Genomic DNA, 18,741 nt, shown 5'->3' on the forward strand with positions numbered 1-18,741 from the left:
CCCGGGTCCTCCCTCTTCCCCTTCTTGAAGATGGGGACCACATTTGCTACCTTCCAATCATCTGGCACCTGGCCCAAGCACCACGATCGCTCATAGAGCCGTGCCAGGGGCCCTGCAATAACCCCAGCTAAGTAGTCTTTGAATCTTTTATAGTTTTAGAAAGTGAGTTGATACAGAGTAGAGGAGAGTTCTGCATTTACCCCTTTGTCAGTGTTTCACTGGATTGGATTTTCTTTCCTTACACATTTTACAAAAAATCTTTTATACCCTGAGACTGTCTTTTGTCAATGTTGATGTTTTGTGTCACTTCCTAGAACATCAGTTATACATGGATATTATTTGCCTATACAATATCTTATGAAAATATTGACAATAATAGAAAATGCATGTCAAGGCAAGTCTGCTGAACTTGGTGATGCATCTTTTGTAGTGTGAATACTGTCAGTCATTCCAGGAGCTGAGGGAAGAGGGGTAGGATAAATGAAATACCATATTTACTTGAATATACAAGACAAGGCTTTTTCCCCAGTCAGCATGGGGAAGAAAAGACCATTGCCTTATAATAGTGTACAAATAAGTCTCATTAAATACCTGCCTGTCATTAAACTGCTGCCAAAAGCAGCATGTACTCAATAATGGAAACCAACTGCAAAGTTAATTAAATTCAACCAACGCAAGTACGACTAAAACACATGGACCATATAGGGGAAACATACTGATGGGAATCTACCACAAACATAGGTTAGTATAGCTCATCTGAATAAGATCCATGGTAGTGCTCATTACAGGCAGTCCCCCTCAGTGCCAACTTTTGCAAGTCATGGTGAGCCACTATATTGAATATATTTTTACTTCCTCTTCACTCCCACAGCTGAACTGTACCTTTCTTTCCCATTTCTAATGATTCCTGTTTCTTCACCAGCCTTAAATGTCTGGCAAACATCACCAAATGGGGCTTCAGTTTACCCCAAACCCCTCTGTTGCCCTCTCTCTGTCTGTTGCGTATGATTAGTGTGGTCCTGTCCTCCATGAGGTGAAGCCAAACCAGGTTGTCCCTGATCTGCATATCAATTTGTGTAGGATCTCAGGGCTCATGACAAGAACACCGAGTTTCAGTTGTGAGTGGGAGACTATTTAGCACATGGATCCTTTGTGGGGGGTATGTGGAATAAACGCATGCATATTGAGCAGTGCTGAGCTGTGGGGTTACCATCGCTTGAAATGGCTGCTCTCCTGGGCCCTGCCCAATGAACTATCATGAGCGTTTTGGCTTTGAACTAATATCATACATAGTTTATATTATATTTAAGTAGGTAAAGAAGTGTTGCTTAAAGTATGTTTATGGCATACCTATGCTAAAACTTGCAGCAGTTTCACAAAAGGTAACATTCATCAATTTTGGGTGCCTGTAATTTGCCTATATGGTAAATTATGTTTATTTCAAGGTCAACATTTTTTAATTTGCCCCTTACTTCCATGTGCTCAGGGAGAGTAGGGTCTGATAGGAAGGAAGGAGGGAAGCTATTACAGATGGAAGAAGAGGTGGGGGGCAAAGGGGAAGGGGACTACCTGAAGCCCCAGATTTATTTTCCCTGCTGTAGCAGTGTGAGGAGGACAAATTCAAGATTAAATTAAATTCTGTACCTGGAAAATTATAACAAATTTATTATCTAATCTAATTATTGGGAAGGTCATTTTATATTTGAGTAAATATGGTACTCTGACCAAATGTTCTTATAATATCAGAGAAAGTGCCTTCTCCTGGGAAAGAAGAGACTAGGTGTTCAGACCTCCTCTTTTGTAGCTATTGTTTAAATTCCTGGAGTTAACTACCCTTGTTGTTGATGAAGGCCAGGAATTCCAGCCTAGTACATGGTAAGGCAACACCTGAGCACTCCCCTTTCTTCTTGTCCTGCAGTGTTCTTTAAATAAGTAATAGAAAGCTTATGCAATCTCACTGCAGGCTAAGAATCCGTGTCCCTAGCCTGATGAATCCCAATCATACTACACTGCTCTGCTTTTTAAAAAACAAAAAAAGAGTGGCCAAATCAGACTTCGGTTATTTTATTTCTAACCTCAATACATGACATTCCTTTTCCAGAACAGAAATCCTGAAATCCTAAACAGGATTACTGTTGAGTAGTAGGGAGTTGATTAACTCACTAGAAAAATGTGTGAAGTCCCACTTGAGTATTTGTTTTCAAAAGGGACTAGCAATTATTCCTCTATTTCAGGTGATATGGGCTAAGCTAGGGATATCTCTCCCTTGTTAGCTCATGTCCTGGGGTAAAACCATGGGTTATTAATAAACAAAAGCTGCATTTACTAGCAGCTAGAGCTTCAGGAACACCATCCTAAACTAGGAGAAAATATGGGAGTCAAAAGTTTTAAGGAAAAAGCCTTGTCCATCTCTTTCCACTTGCATTTTCTACAACAATATCAATAACACATGCTACTGCTCTATAAGGCTTTCACTTCTCTCTGCAAAAGATGCCCAACAGAAATACATAGCCTAACTCCATCAGTCTTGCTCTTAGACACAAAACTGCAACAATGGCTTTAGTAATAAGGCAAAATAATATGCCAAGTGCATGTCATCTATGACAGTAGGATGTACTGATCTCTGAATGTATTGGATATGAAAAATATCTGAGGTCACTGTTGAGGTCTTGCTCTAAACTTGTCTGAGGAAAAGGCCTTAAGAAAATTTTATCTAGATGCAATGAAAGGAAAGGCAATTTTTGTGTTTTTTTTAAGCAGCCATTCATCTTAGTTTTTTATTATGGCAACTCTGTAAATGGTTCGTAGTTTCTGTAAATAAATCTGTAGCTAAGTTTCTTGCATTATGCAGACGTGTGAAAATGTTACAGGCAAGAATGACTTTTGCTCTCAAGTTGAATTTAAATATTAAAGCTTCAGCTGACAGAACCATCTAGATCCTTTTCTGATTGTTAAAGCATTTCCTCACTATAGACACAGTGTTTCACTTGTCTCATCAGAGAAGTGAAGAGATGCTCAGAAGGCTGCCGAATGATAGTGGTTTTCTCTTAGGAATGTTAAAAGAGCACTGAAACACCATTGCAGCAATCTAAAGAGCTTCCTATTTGGCAGCATGAAATGCAACCCACAGACATCCAGTTCGTTAAGTATTCTCTGATTTATAGCATGTAAATAGTATTCAACTTATCTAAGAATCCTAGCAGCCAGTCATCTCTATGTTCAGGTGAACTGTCTTAAGTCATGAAGTAAACTTAACCGAATTAAAGACTTGGTTAAAATGTTATTTATTTTTCAGCGGTTTTTTTTTTGGACTCTTGTTTTTTGTTTTTCCATTGTAATTATCACAGCTTAGGGTTCTGTGTTCTGCATCTCACATGCATTCTCATTTGTTTTTTCTTCATTCCTTTCCTATCATCTAGGCAGATGATCAGCAATTCACCTGTGCTATGTTTTTTACCCTGAAGTTCTGTGTGTTGTTTTTTTTTTTTTTTCTTTTGCAGCGTTACCTTGATGAAGCAGATAGAGATAAAGAACGTTATATGCGGGAGCTGGAGCAGTACCAGAAGACAGAGGCTTACAAAGTTTTTAGCAGGAAAGCACAGGATAGGCAAAAAGGCAAATCACACCGGCAAGGTATTAAACTATAACAAATACAGTGCCTAACAAGTATGAAAATACCAATAGATCTTTAACTAGAATAGCAAGGTATCCCAAGTAATCAAGACCACTTTTGTAAAGCCTTTGATTGTGTGCCCTGTATCAAACCTACCCTTTTGTGTTCATCCAAAAAAACAATGAAGGTATGAGAAGTGATTTGGTTTACGTAGATACTACTGTACCTGAACTGTACTATCACAGGAGTAAAAAAGTGAAGTTAGAGAGAAGTACTGTGCACATATCTCTCTTTAAGAATTAAAGAGATTATTTATAGGTTGCATAACTAACTTCATCCTTCAGTTCTCCTTCATTCTACTGTTGCCTCTTTTGCTTTTTTCAGATGCAGCGCGGCAGGCTGCCCATGACCATGAGGTAAACATTGTCTTTGGCCCTACACATTCCTAGCAGATTCTCAACTGGTGTAGATTGTCATTGAAAGCAAGAGACACTTTTTACGTTGCTTGAAAACCTACCCTGAACTCTGGGTTGTTGTGGATTTCTTGCTCTTTCTCTCCTGTTTTTTGGATCATTTAGGTCAGGGACAGTCAACCTCCAGCATGGGTGCCACGAGTGGCACAGGAAGCCTCTGTGTAGGGCACATGGCAGACTGGGGAGGGAACAAGCAGCACAGTTGCAGATTAGAACAACAGAAAGTAGACATCAACGCAGAAAGCAGAGCAGAAGATCGGGCAGGGGAAGGGAATTGGAGTGACACTTGGGGAGGCTGTGGGGTTAATTTGTGGCATGCCTGCCAGAAAGGTTGACCCATACTGATCTAGGTTATAGGTTCCCATGACCAAAGAATTAAAAGGTAATAGAACAGAATTACTCAGTTGCTTTCTGGTACTAAGAAAATTAAATTGAAAAAAAGTTAATGTAGTTATAAGACATCTGAAATGAAGTAGAAATGCAGTTTAGAGGACACTTTTTAAAAAGGCCTTTTTCTTTTATTCAAGTTCTGCAATGCAAATCATAACTTTTTTATTTGGAACCTTAAAAGTAATGGACGTAAGCTAAAATAATTGAGCCTTTAAGTACCTGATATATTGTATTATTATGTGTAGCTTGCATGCAAGTGCAAAATTGCAGGGGAAAATTAAGCAGAAGAGCTTGTTGAAAAGTTGGCATTTAGTATCCTGAAATATAACTAGTGTATCATGGGACCTGTTATAAAACTTTCTTAGCCTAGAACAACATTGCCTTGTAACAGGACTCCTGATTCACTTTTTCCTGTGTTAATGATTCAGCTACCATAAACCAACACTGACATAAGTTTAGCTTTCAAACATGCTACACATGTGATCCTACATATGAGCATCAAAAATTGTAGCAATGGACAGGTGTTCAAGTAAATCTGGCTTCATTTCAATAAAACCCAATTATTTTTCATAGTAGGGTGGTTGGATGGTTGTTATTGCTGTGATGGTCCAGAAAATGTCTGATAGGCAAGGATTCTTTATGGCATCTTACTGGAGCAATCACTTAATTGGGAGAGCTGTGGACAGGCTTTTGGGTGTCATGCAGATCTTTGTTACTTTTCATACGAATCCCATTTCCATGAATACATGAATATATAATGTGCCTACTATGCCTGAACAGTGGCTACTTTGAACTTTTAGTCTAACTTTAAAACCACAGAATTTGTATGTAGTTTCCATTTCATGCTAGTCAAGAATGACCTTGCAAATCTATCATATAGCAAGCCATCTACAATGACATGACTCGTCCTTCTTCCTTTTGTCCCCCGCTTAAGCCCCTGTTTACTTTTGTCCTCCCCACCCCTTACCATATTTTACTGTTTATTCCCTCTATTCCTTTTGTACTCTCCTGTTCTCTTCTGTCTGCTAGTACCATTTTCTTTGTCCCTCATAATATTTCCTCTGCTGCTCCTTTTCTGTTGAATAGTTGGAACTGGAAGGTCCCCAAGTTTATGCAGAAAAATATGCCTCATTTCTGTCAGGCTTGCCAAGACATGACTGATCTGGTCTAGGATGGGGAGGTTCCAGTTGATGCCCAGGGATCTGGGTTTTCCATTTTCCGTTTAAAAACAAAAAAAACAAAGATTTTTTTCCTTTCACAGACAAAAACTTGGGAAACTGTGGGTTTCCCCTTGCAGGCTGGCAGAGTTCCCATCTGTTATGTGAGGGCCATAGCAATTTGAGGGGGGTGGGGGGACAGATTGAGGCCTTCATGGTGAGGGAGGAAGTGGGGCAGGGTTGGCAACTGGGGCTGGGGGCACTGTCCAGCCAGGTGGGTATACATGGCTGCAGGGCCAACTGGGGAACAAGATAGGGTCCCGGGTGGTGGTAGGGCTGGCTCCCCACTGCTGCACACAGTCCTGAACGGGGGGGGCACATGCCCCCCAGATTTGTGCACAGCGCAAATGCAGGCTACCTGCTGTGGGCTTGGGGCTGCCCACCCTGTTGCCCTCCCCAATGGGGCCTCAGTGGCCCAGCAGGTGCTCCCTGGCGCAGTTGGGCGGGGAGGCTCGGTGCCACTGCTGCCAGGAGCTCCATCCCAGCCACGCTGCCACAGCAAGGAACTTCTTGCACACCTGGCAGCAGTGGGGGGGCGCAACTCTGTGCCACTGCTACCCCCATTGCTGCCGGGTGGGCAGGGGTGCCTCACCATTACAGTGTGCCTGGCACAGGGCTCCTGACTGGTGGTGGCACAGCACTAAGCCTCTCCATCCTCTTGTGCTGGGTCTTGCCCACTGGGTTGCAGAGGCCCCCAGGGGAAGGCAGCAAATCAGGGAGCACCAAGCCTGCAGCAGGCAGCCCAAATCCTTTCTCCCCACGGGCTCTGCTCCACCCACAGCAGCCACCGTTGACTCCCACAGCATCTGAGCTCAGACACTGCTGAGTGGGTGCAGGGACTGTGGGCTCTGGCCCTGGTCCCATAGCTCTGCAGCAGAAGGTTGTGGGTCAGGAGTGAGGGGCACCAGCGCATGACTGGGAAGTTGGGGAACTATGGGTTGGGAGTGAGGGGCACTAGCAGGGCCAGAGGGCTACAGGTCAGGAGTGAGGGACACTGGTAGGGCCAGGGGGCTGCAGGTTGAGTGAGGGGTACCAGTAGGAATGGGGGGGCTGTGGGTCTGGAGTGGGGGGCACCTGGAGGGGTGGGGGCTGTGGATTGGGTCTGAGGGGCACTGGTAGGTCAGAGGGTTGCAGGTTGGGAGTGAGGGGCACCAGCAGGGCTGGGGCGGGATGAAAGGCTGTGGGTTAGGAGTGAAGAGCACTGACAGGTCCAGGGAGCTGTGAGTTGGGAGTGAGGGGCAACAATATGGACAGGGCCAGAGCACTGGCATATCAGGGCTGCTCAGCTCCACAAAGCAGTGGTGGGGACAGCTGCAGCTGGACCTGTGTCCTGGTGAGCAAAGGGGTAGGGGGAGCTCTGATTTTTCATGGAAGAAAAACCAAAATCAGACACCAAGATATACAAGTATTTAGAATTTATTTTATTCTAATGGTTGAGGCACTGGTAGGCTTCCAAATTCCTTAAAAATTGTAAATATATCAATAAAATGTTGTGTTCAACTAATGTGTATATGTATGTATATATGCATGTGTGTATATGTATGTATACCGGTGTTTCATTTTAATTGTAGAAAAATGTGGATTTTGGGGGGTTCTATCAGAGAATTTGGAATTTTTAAACCGAGAAAGCCAGGATCCCTGGTTATATCTGTAACCCTTGGAGCACGGACCCAGGTATTTAGCCTCCTGAAAGTTCAGGTGGACCCGTCTCCTGCCCTTCCTTACATCTTCAACTTTGTGCTGTTGAAAAACTTCACAGCTGGTATGTTCTAAAGCTCCCAAAGCCAACTTCACTGGCAATCCAACAAATACTTTTTTTCCTGCTGATTCTCCATCTCATTTAAGGACAAAGAGAGGAATGATAATTTTATTTTTCTTTTAATTTATGAGAAATGACAAAATGATATTCAGCCTGAACAAACTGGTCCTTTTCAGTGAAGAGCTAATCAAATCCTTATGATTTTAATTCCCTGAGTGAGCTTCAGAGTGGCTTAAGTACATCTGAGCCACTAAGAGGATCCTTTACATGCTGGGTAATGTGCTCAGTAATCTAAGAGTGCTGGTGGTTTTCATTACCACTCTTCTGTTAAGTAGAATTTCTCTGTTGCCTTTCATATACTGAGCAATTTCAACTAATTGCTCTAATATTTTTTTTATTTTGTACCTGAAGAATCTGTGCCCTGGGGCAGCATATATAATGTCTGCAGTCCACTGTTCTCCACCCTTCAATCTGTAGGAACCATTCTTGGTCAATACCGGTCTCCTACACATAGATAACAGTATTAGGCATGAATCACTGCTGGTTAAGTTAAAGAAAAAAACAAAAACAAAAAGCCAAAAGTAAAAAAAAAAAAAAAAAAACCAAAAAAAAAAAAAAAAAAACCAAAAAAAAAAAAAAAAAAACCAAAAAAAAAAAAAAAAAAAAAAAAAAAAAGACATCCCATTATTTCTTTGCAGATTTCAAGGTAAAATTAATTTGTTGTTGTCTGGGAAGTATGTGTTGGGGGGAGTGTATATTGTTGCACGTGACTTCTGAATACACTTCAGTCTTCCAAGACATTTTCTGCAGGAACAAGCATCAACTTTCAGGCAAATAGCAGGAACAGTAAAGGAAGTTCTCATGATAATGCATCTCAGTGCAGTTCTATCAGGTAATAAAACTCAGCTTTTATTTATTTATTTTTAAAAGTAAAAAACAAACTGACTGACAGTTTAGTCAGGTAAGTATTTGGAGGGGTTTTGAAGTTCTGCCTAGCCATGTCTATCTTGGATGACTGCCAAATGGCACTCCGTTCACCCTAGCTTAGCCCCTTTATGAGGCAGACACCAGTATGAAACACTGAGCTCAGCTGCCAGAATTCCCTTATAGTCTGTTAACCACTTAGCTTTTCTGTTGGGTACCAAATCATGTTTGACATTTCATTTAAAGCCCAAGGTGTTCAGATATAAAAGACCATAGTGGTGACAAAAACAGGAGCAGGGTATTTTATTTCTGGCTTTAAGTATGGTTTTTGAAGGGATGATTTCTTGGCATGTTTTCCCAACCAAGATGTTTTCAGGCATTTGAAAAGCTTCTGCTTTCACTAGCAATTTCTCTAGTGCTTAACTTTGTTTCTGTATTAAGCAGCTGTTTGATTATAATTGCCACAATTTATCAAAGAAAAAAGCTCTTTTGTGTCTTTGACATCATCAGTATGTACTATGAAAGTGAGAATTAATTCTTTTTGCTTTTGATGTGAAAAAGTTATGACTCAAGCATCACTAAAAATATTGAACTTAATCTACTGTTCAAAAGTCTTTGAAGAAAATACAGATTTTTCGATCTTAAATTTGATCTATAAAAGGAATTTTTTTCAATGGTATACCACCTTTTATCTCAATGTATCCTACAGAATTCTTGGCACAGACCATGGGTTAGGATCACTTCCATTAACACTGAAATGTAGCCACCTCTTGGGAAAGTTGTGACAGCTGTTTAATTGTATGCTACAAACCTACCTGAAAATTTTGGAATGTAAAGAGTACTTTAAAAAAAAAAAAAAAAAAAAAAATCTGCAATGAGGTTTTTAAAATGTAACTTTACCTTGCAAAGCGCAGGTATTTGTACAATGGAATCTTGGCTCTTGTACAGCACTAAGCACACTGTTAACATTTTGCCTCTAGTCTTTGGGAGAGATGCTAGTAGTGGTGGATTCTCCAGGCTTGCCCTTACAGAACTTGGCTCTTCAGGGGACCAAAACCTGAATGTTGGAAGTTGCCCCTACAGTGATACAGATCACAACATTAATTTTATATTTAACTATGCCATGCTGTGGAGAAGTGAATTGTACATGGCAGCAGAATTTTGTTTTGTGCCCACATACACTCATACAGATGTATGCACACCTACCCTTGTTACTTACAAGTAGTTTCCCATAAAAATTTTCATGAATAATATACCACTACCTGTATTTTCATTTGTGGCAGGGAACTGTCTGAAATACTAATCTACCTAATACTTTAATTGTAGGACACAATTAAAGTACTAGGTAACTCTTGTCAGAAATGTGGATCTTTTAAGATCTACTGTAAAGTTCCATGTTTCTTTTGACAACTCCTTCTGCTACTTTACTGTAAGGTTCTACATATAAGCATTGATGTTCAAAGATGGAGAGCCATGAGACTAACTGTAACAATCATCTTTTATGATCTCTCCTTTGTAAAGCTTTCTGTCCAGTTTTTTCCTCAAATAAATTTTGAATTTTGAATTTAAATAAAATACAGTAACTACTCAAATATAAAATGAACCCTAATATCAGATGACTCCCTAATAATTCTATGTATGAAAAATTTATAAATGTGTTATAATTTTCGTGGTATAGAAACTAATTACTGGAGGTTTGCCTTGAACTTGTCCCCCTCTCACTGCCACAGCATGGGAAAATATATACTGGGGGGATCAGTACTTCCCTTGCCCTCTGCCGTACTTCCACCCCCCACCCCCATCCTGACTGTCAGACCTTACTCTCCCTGAGCACATGGAAGTGAGGAGTAAATCTGAAAACACTGACTTAGAAATAAACATGTCTGTAGTAATTTGCTTATGTGGATACCTATTAGGGCTATGCGAAGCTTCGGTCCCTGATACAGTTCTGTGGAGATTCAGCCTGATTCAGTGGCCAAATGTCCAATCCGAATTGAATCGGAAGACCCTTTAATCCCTCCAAATCAAATCAGAACTCTCCGAGTTGAATCAGAACATTTTGGCAATTTAGACGTAGACACAGCTTTAAATGTTTTCTCTATATACCTCAAGGTACCAGGCGGCTCGTGAATGCTGCGATGCTGGGGTGGATGGAGCATCCCACAGGAGTGGCAGCAGACCTGGAAGGGGATCAGAAGCAATTTTGGGTCTGCCAGGGAGTGTACAGGAGGCCCCCCCCCCCCACTGGCAACTGGTGCCTCCTGGGTCTGGGGGGGTACCTAGGGTCCCCCCACAGCCAATCATGAAGCTGGAGGGCATGGGGGGACCTCCCCAGAGGATCCAAAAGTGGACCAGACGTTCGTCCAGTCCACTTCCAGGTTCATCGCCGAGTACACAGGGTCCGCCCTGCACTCCTGTGGGACACTCTATCTGCCCCAGCATTGCAGAGCTTACAGGCCACACCTATACCTTGAGGTATGTAGAAAAAACATTTAAAGCTGTGTCTATGGCTGAATCACTGATTCTCCAAATCAGCATTGAATCTTCAGATTCAGCCGAATCAAATCGGGGACAGTGATCCGAATCAACTAATCGAATCGCTGTCCCCGATTTGGGCTGAATCCAAATTGAATATGGCCTGTTCTGCGCACCTCTAGTACCTATAGCCTTGGTTCATCCAAAATTAAAGCATCTTACCTTTTTTTGAGCCTGTTGCAAGTTTTAGCACAGGTACTCCATAAACATACTTTTAAGCAGCTCTTCTGTACCTGCTTATACATAGGATAATTTCATAGTATAATTTTTTTTGCAAAACACACGTGCACACATGTATGCGCGCGCACACAAATGCGACAGTGATCTGGCAGCTTGCAAAGGCTACAGGAATGTGAGGTGAAGAAGGGGAAGGAGTCAGCCACCTTGTGCAGTAGCACAGACAAACCTTGAAGTTACAGGTGCACTCAGCTCAAAGTAAGCACAGACCAACTTTAAAGGGACAGGCAAACACATTTTAAAACTAGTATAAATGGTATTGACAAAAGTTCCTCTTAACGTCAGGAGTATCTTAACAAGAAAAAGATGGGAACATATTGAACCAGTGTTGAACCAAGTAAGAGTAGGCATAATCTGGCTACAAACATGTGGTATACCAGGGGAGAGGGATTATAAATGCTTTAAGAAAAGATGGAGATGGAGACCATCTTGGAGGTCAGGGACAAGCGACAATGAAGTGGCAGAGGTAGCAATATTATTCAAGAACCCAGAGCTGAGAGCAAAGTGGGTAGAAGAAGTAATGAGTGGCAGATTGCAATGAATGATGCTATCAGTTGGGGGAACAGAATTAGAATTTTTCAATGTCTATGCACCACTGGAAAGCAAGGGAAGGAATGCAGTGCTTAAAAATCTAGTATTTTACGTGGTTGGAGGGTGACCACGCATGATAATGGGAGACTTCAGTTGTATAATGGAAGTGGGGGATGGAACTGTGGAAGGAGGAAACAAAGCTTTAGACAGCTCATGCAGGCTGTTAACAAACATAATAAAAGAAGAGTTGCTGAGAGATGTGTGGACAGGGGAGAAAGCTTTCACTAGAACAGACCCCAGTGGAAAGAAACAGTAAAGAATTGACTTTGTGTTTCTATCAAAAGAAATAGAGATAAGGAATTAAGAAACCATTCATGTAGCTTTTAGTAATTACTGGATGTTGAAGCTGGAAGTGAGTTTTGGTAAGAGCCTTGTGAGAAGGGAAGGGACTGTGGAAATTAAATGTGTGGCTATTACAAGATGAAGGGAGATATCAAGTCTCCATGAGACAGTATGAGAAGTGGCAAACGCTGAAGAAATATTTTGGGAATACCAGAGAATAATGAATGATGGTGAAGAACAGAATGGGAGAATTCTTCAGGAAGGAAGACCAAAGATGTGTGGGGAAAAAGAACAGAAAAGGTAAGAGAGCTGCAAATAAAGATGCAGGAGCTCCTAAAGGAAGACGACGGGTACAAGAAGAGCTAGAAGAAACAAGGCACAAGATAGAAACCTGGTTCAAAAGTAAGATGAGAGAGAAAATGTTCTTGGCACAAGGGGTGGGCGAAAATGGAGAATGGCCTTGATACTTTTTGGCCAGGGTGAAGATGTCAAAAGGAGAGCTTAAAGCAGCACGGGAAGAAGGTGGTACCTGGGTGGAAAAGCAGGAGGAGGTGCTGGAGGTGACAAGTAGATTTTATGAAGAGCTATACAATAAGAAGGAAACAGATAGGAAGAAGATGAAGGGTTTCTTGGAAAAAATTGAAGAGAAACTAGAGCACGAGGAAGCCAAGAAGATGGAAGAAAAGATAAACATACAGAAACTTACAGGAACTTTTAAAAAGAAGGAAATCACTTGAAGCAGATGGACTGCCTATAGAATTTTACAAGAAGTTGGGTAGGGAGGGATATAGTGGAAGTTTTCAAGAAACTAGCAGAAACAGGAGAGGCAGGGAAAGATTTCTACAAGAGGCAATGTGATCTTACTATTCAAGAAAGAGGAGAAGGAACTCCTGAAAACCTGGAGACAGATTACGTTCCTTAATATGGACTATAAGTTAATGGCTAAGATGCTGGCTTTGAGGATCAGGAAAAACCTCCAGAAGATAATACATGAAGACTAAGTATGCTCACTACAATGTAGAAGGATCTCCAAAATGATCAGAGTGATTAGAGATACACTCTCCCATATCCAAGAGAGGAAAACAAGCATAGTTATAGCAAACGTAGATTTAGAAAAAGCATATGATAGAATGGATCGTGATTACATATTCAAAGTTCTAGAAAAAATGGGGTTCCCAGAAAAAATTGTTTGATAAGGTTATTGTATAGAGAAGTAGAGAATCAAGTCCAAATTAATGGAAACCTAGATAGGGTCTTTAAAATCCATACAGAGGTAAGACAAAGGTGCCCCCTGTTGCTGCTACTGTTTTTGTATGGCATGGAACTGTTAGCACAAAGAATAAGAACAAATAAGATCATAAGCAGAGTAAAGATACTAGGAGGAGGAAGAGGTAAAATGCATACTATATTGGTTGCGATAAATGTAGTGGTTAGAGATAGATTTTTAATGGAAAGGGTGCTAAAACACATCAGAATATGGAGAAGCGAAGGGGGCTAAATAGCACCGATTGAAAAGTACTATAATAGCAGTGGGGAACTGGAGGGACTTGGAGAAGTTGGGCCTTCAAATGAGAGACAGAAATCAGAGCGCTATGGATGCTGAAGGGAAAGGTAAAAAGTGGGAATAGGAAAAAGTGGCAGCAAGGTTACAGCAAATACTTTGGTTATGGTCCAGAAGGATACTGTCCTTTGCTGGAAAAGTAGTGTTTAAAGATGTGCTGCTGATTATTTTATATATAGGAATTGTATTCCCATTGATATGGTGGCAGATAGCAAAAGTACAGAGGGAGATATATGTGTTCTTCTGAAATGCCAAAAGAGAGAGGCTGGCTAGAGCTGAACTGTACAAAGCAAGGGAGATGGGAGGATGGGGGCCTTGAAATTGTTCATCTGTGTGAAATATGCAAGCGCAATATGCACAATGGTGTTGGAAGGAGAGGAGAAAGCAGTGTGTCACCCAATTTCATGCAGCTGCAGTTTTGGGGAAATGGGGAGTATATCAGACCTCTTTTAAAGAGTCCATGGGTGTGGCAGCCCCCGATTCATTACACCAGGATGGAAAGTTGCATGCAGAAGTATAAAATAGGAAAAGTAGGACCGGAGGTCCTGAAGGATCATAAGAACTTGATGGAAGCAGCAGGAGAGAGAGACAAGATGGTGCTGGTGGGGAAACTTCACAGAAGAACAAGTAAAGATGTGGGGAGCCGTGGTGGGTAGACAATGAAAAAGGCAGCATGCTGATCTAGCATGGATTGTTGTAAGAAATATGTTGCCAGTGAGAGAGATGCAATACAGATGGGGCTTGATGAGCTCATCAGGGTGCCAAAGGGAGAGATGCGGGAAGAAGAAACAGTGGGATGCGTTTTGGGAGTGCATATGTGCAAAGGGAATGTAGGAAAGGGTCTGCTGCTTTCTGAGCATTACCAAAATAAGCCTGTTGTTAGTGCGGGAGATGGTACTAACTGGATTCATACCAAAGGGACCAGTGGAAACTTTTAAGGACTTTATTAGCATGTGTTAAAACTAGTTTATGGAAAGTCAGAAACCTCTGGGTGTTTAAGGGGTTGGCTTTCACTGAACGAGATTGCCTGAAGCTGGGGCTGCACAAACCAAAATAATACATTAATTGAGATAAGGAAGAGACTTGAAAGGAAGGGGCGAAGAAGTGGAAGAAAAAGGGACTCGTACTGGAATCTCAGTATGGGTTTTAGGTCATCAAGAGGCATGATTGCTGTGATCTTCACAGCTTGCCAGCTGCAAGAAAAATGCTGGCAGCAACATAAGCCTCTCTACATGGCCTTCTCTGACCTCATAAAAGGTTTCAGCTCTGTCAGCCAAGAAGTGTTGTGGAGGATCCTTTTGAAGTACAGATGCCCACTAAAATTTGTCATTATTCTCTGCCTGCTCCACAATGGTATGTGAGTGGTGGTTCACAGTAATGGATCTATCACAGATCCCTTTGAGGTTAAAACAGGTGTTAAGCAAGGCTGCATCATCACTCCACCACTTCTCAATATTCCTGCTGTAATGCTACATCTGACCACCAACAAGCTTCCAGCCAGAGTGGAGCTAAACTACTGAATGCAGATGGTAAGCTGTTTAACCTCGGCCAACTTGGAGCCAAAACCCAAGATGACCCTGACCTCAATCATTGAACATGAGCACACGCTACAGCATACCGACTCAGAAGCAGACCTTTAAGCAATCACGTCTTTACTGAGGCATACAAGGAAATGGGACTGACGCTTAATATTTAGACAACTAAGGTCCTCCTCCAACAAGTTGCTAATAGACAGTCCACAGCTCCAGTAATCCAGATCCACAATGAGACTGGAAAACATTTAAATATTTCCCATACCCCATCTCTCACAGAAGGCTGACGTCAACAAAGAAATCCGACATTGCCTCAAATGTGCAGGTGCAGCCTTTGGATGCCTGAAGAAATGGGTGTTTGAAGATTGTGACATCAGATCTGAAACCAAGCTCATGTTTTATCAATGAGTTGTGATCCCTATTTTGCTGTACAATGCTGAGACATGGACAACATACAGGAGACATCTAAAGTTGTTGGAGAAGTACCATCAACTCTGCCTGAGGAAGATCCTCTGAATCCAGTGGGAAGACGGATGCACCAACTTTAGTGTCCTCCTGCAAGTAAACACCACCAGTATTGAGGCAATGATCATCTGACATCAACTTTGTTGGGCTGGTCATGTCAGCTGGATGTCCAACTCCAGAGTCCTGAAGTGAGTTTTATTTTTCCAGCTCAGCCAAGGTGCCTGGTCAAGAGGAGGGCAGAGAAGCACTTAAAAGATGTCCTTGAGGACATCCCTGAAAAAATGCAACATCAGTGTGGACTCGTGGGAGACTCTTGCCCAAGACCACCCCAAGTGGAGGAAGAGTCTGCTGCAAGGTCTCAGTACAGTAAAAACTCTGTTATCCGGCATCCCCCAAGAATGGGGGATGCCGGATAACAAAATATGCTGGTTAATTGAGTGGCCCCGGCTGCCACTTCTCCCACCACATCTAGGGCATCCCTCCACCCCTCCCATGGCATCGCCACGGGCCCTGCGGGTCCTGTGGGACAGGGAAGCAGGCCCTGCATGGCCCTGCACAGCCTGTTTGTGTCCCTGGGCCATGGGGGCTCGGCAGCGCAGGCTGCTTTGCCCCAGGCTGTGGGGGCTCGGAGAAACTGGAAGTGCCACAGTGGGCACTTCCAGTGTCACTATCTTACAAGTCAGCATGCCAGTTAGTGGAGCATGCCAGCTTGTAAGATCCTGGATAGCGCAGCTTTTACTGTACTTTGAAATCTCATGACAACAGGAGATTGAAAAACGAGAGCGGCAGAAAGAGCACGTTGTGGACCAAATCAAGAATCCAGCACCACCCACCCCACGTAGAAGCACACATCGGAGCTGCAGTAGAGTCTGTCAATCCCAGCTAGGCCTCCTCTTCAGACACACAGATAAGATGATCATCCTCAACTGTGAGGGATTGCCAAAGATATGGAGTTGTATGTTTTTTGATATGTAGTTTTTCTGTGATATGAAACCTTGGTAAGAAAAGGATGCTCAATACATATAGCTTTGTAAGTGCAGGGTGATGAATAGGGATTCTGGTTTTCTCGGATTAAAAAACACATATTTTCTGATTAAAAAATCACAAATTCTCTGACAAACCCCAAATTCCACACTTAAAATATAATGCCACTAATATGGGGGGGGAGTGTGTGTGTGTGTGTGTGTGTGTGTGTGTCAGTGTTTCCCAACCTTTTCCAACCCAAGGCACACTTACATGAATAAAATTTTTCACAGCACACCTTTCAATGTATTCCCCATCCTCATACCTATTGTAGCTCATTGCCATGGCAAAATTCCACAGCACACATGTTCATTTCTGATGACACCCTTTTGTGCCGTGGTGCACTAGTTGAGAAACCCCATATGTGTGTGTCTGTGTGTGTGTATATGTATCAATTGAACACAATGTTTTACTGATATATTTACAATGTTAAAGCAGTTTGGAAGCCTACCAGTGTCTCGATCACTATAATACAATAAATTCTAACTGGATATAAATGTTGGTATTTGATTTTTGTTTTTTTTATCATGGAAAAATCAGAGATCCTCTCCCTGCCCCGTTTGCTCCCCAGGACAGCCCCATCCCTGCCCAACTCCCTCGCTCACTGTGAGGGGCCTCAATTCTGCACCCCCACCCCGCCAGACTTAGCTGCGGGATCTGCTCTCCAGGCTGTCTGGTGGCCATGTGCATTGTGGCAGGCCAGCAGGGGATGCTCCTGCATTGAGCAACCCACCTCACTGCAACCAACCACCTTCCAGGCTCCGAGTGCCTCCCTTGGGGGCACCTCACATCTGGCCAATTCCTCTTCCTGGAGCACACCCACTAGCCTGGGATAAAAACTGCCACCACCCAAAGCTGAGCTTTATTCTGGCTCTGTGCACCCTGAGAAACACAGGCCTAGTAGCCTTCGAAGGTACTTGACTCACTTCAGGCACTTGGGGGTGTTTCTCTCAGTCGGAAGCACAAGTAGTGGTCTCCCTTAGTCAGCTGAACCAAGGGCACCTCAAGGCATAATCTAGACCCACTCCCAATAAGTCTCCCACGCTAGGTACAAAGGAGAACTTTATTGGTTACAAGGGGTGGGTTGCAATAGGGTACAGAATAGAACAATATCAGAGAAATCCCATAGAGCAAACTGGCATGGCTGGGTAGCCTTTGATCATGCGTCTGAGTTACTGCAAACTACATATCTAGTTAGATCTCAGGTAGCTTACTGACAAGTATCATCCAGAGGCAGATGGAGATTCCCTCTGGTGGTAGGCAGTTCCTTGATCATGAGTTTTGAGAGAGAGAGCAAGTTTCAGATTGTCCAGCTCCTCTCGCGCTCTCTCGCTCTCTGAGTCTTCCTCATGGCTGCTGCCGCCTCCTCCTGGGCAGTCTTTAACTTATATAGCCCTTATGACCTCATTTACCTGGTCCAATGGAGGCCAGCACCTGTTGGCTGTCAGCCATCCAGTTTGAAATGCATCACTAGTTGCTGGGCAGACTGGCAGTTCCTAGCTCCCCAGGAAACCCAAGCCCCTCACCCAGGTATATGATGCCAGTCACGCAGGCAGAGGGAGCAGGTTTCCCCCCTCCCTCAGGAATGTATCCAGCTCAGGTTACCTAAAGAGAGAGTGAAGTATGTTTCCTCTTCAGCGCCCATCTTAACCAAATTGTCACAGAGCAGAGTTTTTGGGGAGAAACAGGTGACCTTCTGCCACATGCATGTATATGTGCACACACATGCATAGTGCACCTTTCCTGACCACCCTCCTCCCACTCTCCCCAGCCAGCCCTTTCCAGGCTGGAACTCTGACAGCCTGCAAAGAGCTCTTTGCAAAAGTGGAAAATCCATGTGTTCCTCCATTAAAATGAGAAATCTGTGTTTTTCTTGGTTAAAAGGGAAAATCCATACTTTTTTCCCCCATTTTTCCATGGGAAACAGAAAACCCAGATCCCTGGTGATGTGTGTTTTTAATAAAATTTGGAAAATAAATAAATTCTAATATGATAAAGGGCTTACTCTGTCTGTCTATGTGTCTGTCCATCCATAACAGTTTTGGTCAACTGCTTGTGCAGCTGAGAGGGTGGGCAGTGGTTGGCTGCACAGGGCCAGGCAGGGGGCAGAGGCAGGTGCACATGCACCCAACAGCTGTC

General features: G+C 42.8%; 1 protein-coding gene across 2 annotated transcripts in view; it reads left to right on the forward strand.

The window, feature by feature from the left end:
- The window catches only part of HMG20A (high mobility group 20A), a 120,128-nt gene that overhangs the window by 80,561 nt on the left and 20,826 nt on the right, over positions 1–18,741 (forward strand). For both annotated transcript variants that reach the window (XM_019504433.1, XM_019504432.1), the window contains 2 exons: positions 3,501–3,633; positions 3,998–4,029. In XM_019504433.1, the coding sequence (XP_019359978.1) occupies positions 3,501–3,633; positions 3,998–4,029 (165 nt within the window). The remainder of the gene's footprint in view (positions 1–3,500; positions 3,634–3,997; positions 4,030–18,741) is intronic.

Source organism: Gavialis gangeticus, unplaced genomic scaffold (genome assembly GCF_001723915.1).
Source record: "Gavialis gangeticus isolate Ggan-Ray unplaced genomic scaffold, GavGan_comp1, whole genome shotgun sequence".
Classification (NCBI taxonomy): Eukaryota; Metazoa; Chordata; order Crocodylia; family Gavialidae; genus Gavialis; species Gavialis gangeticus.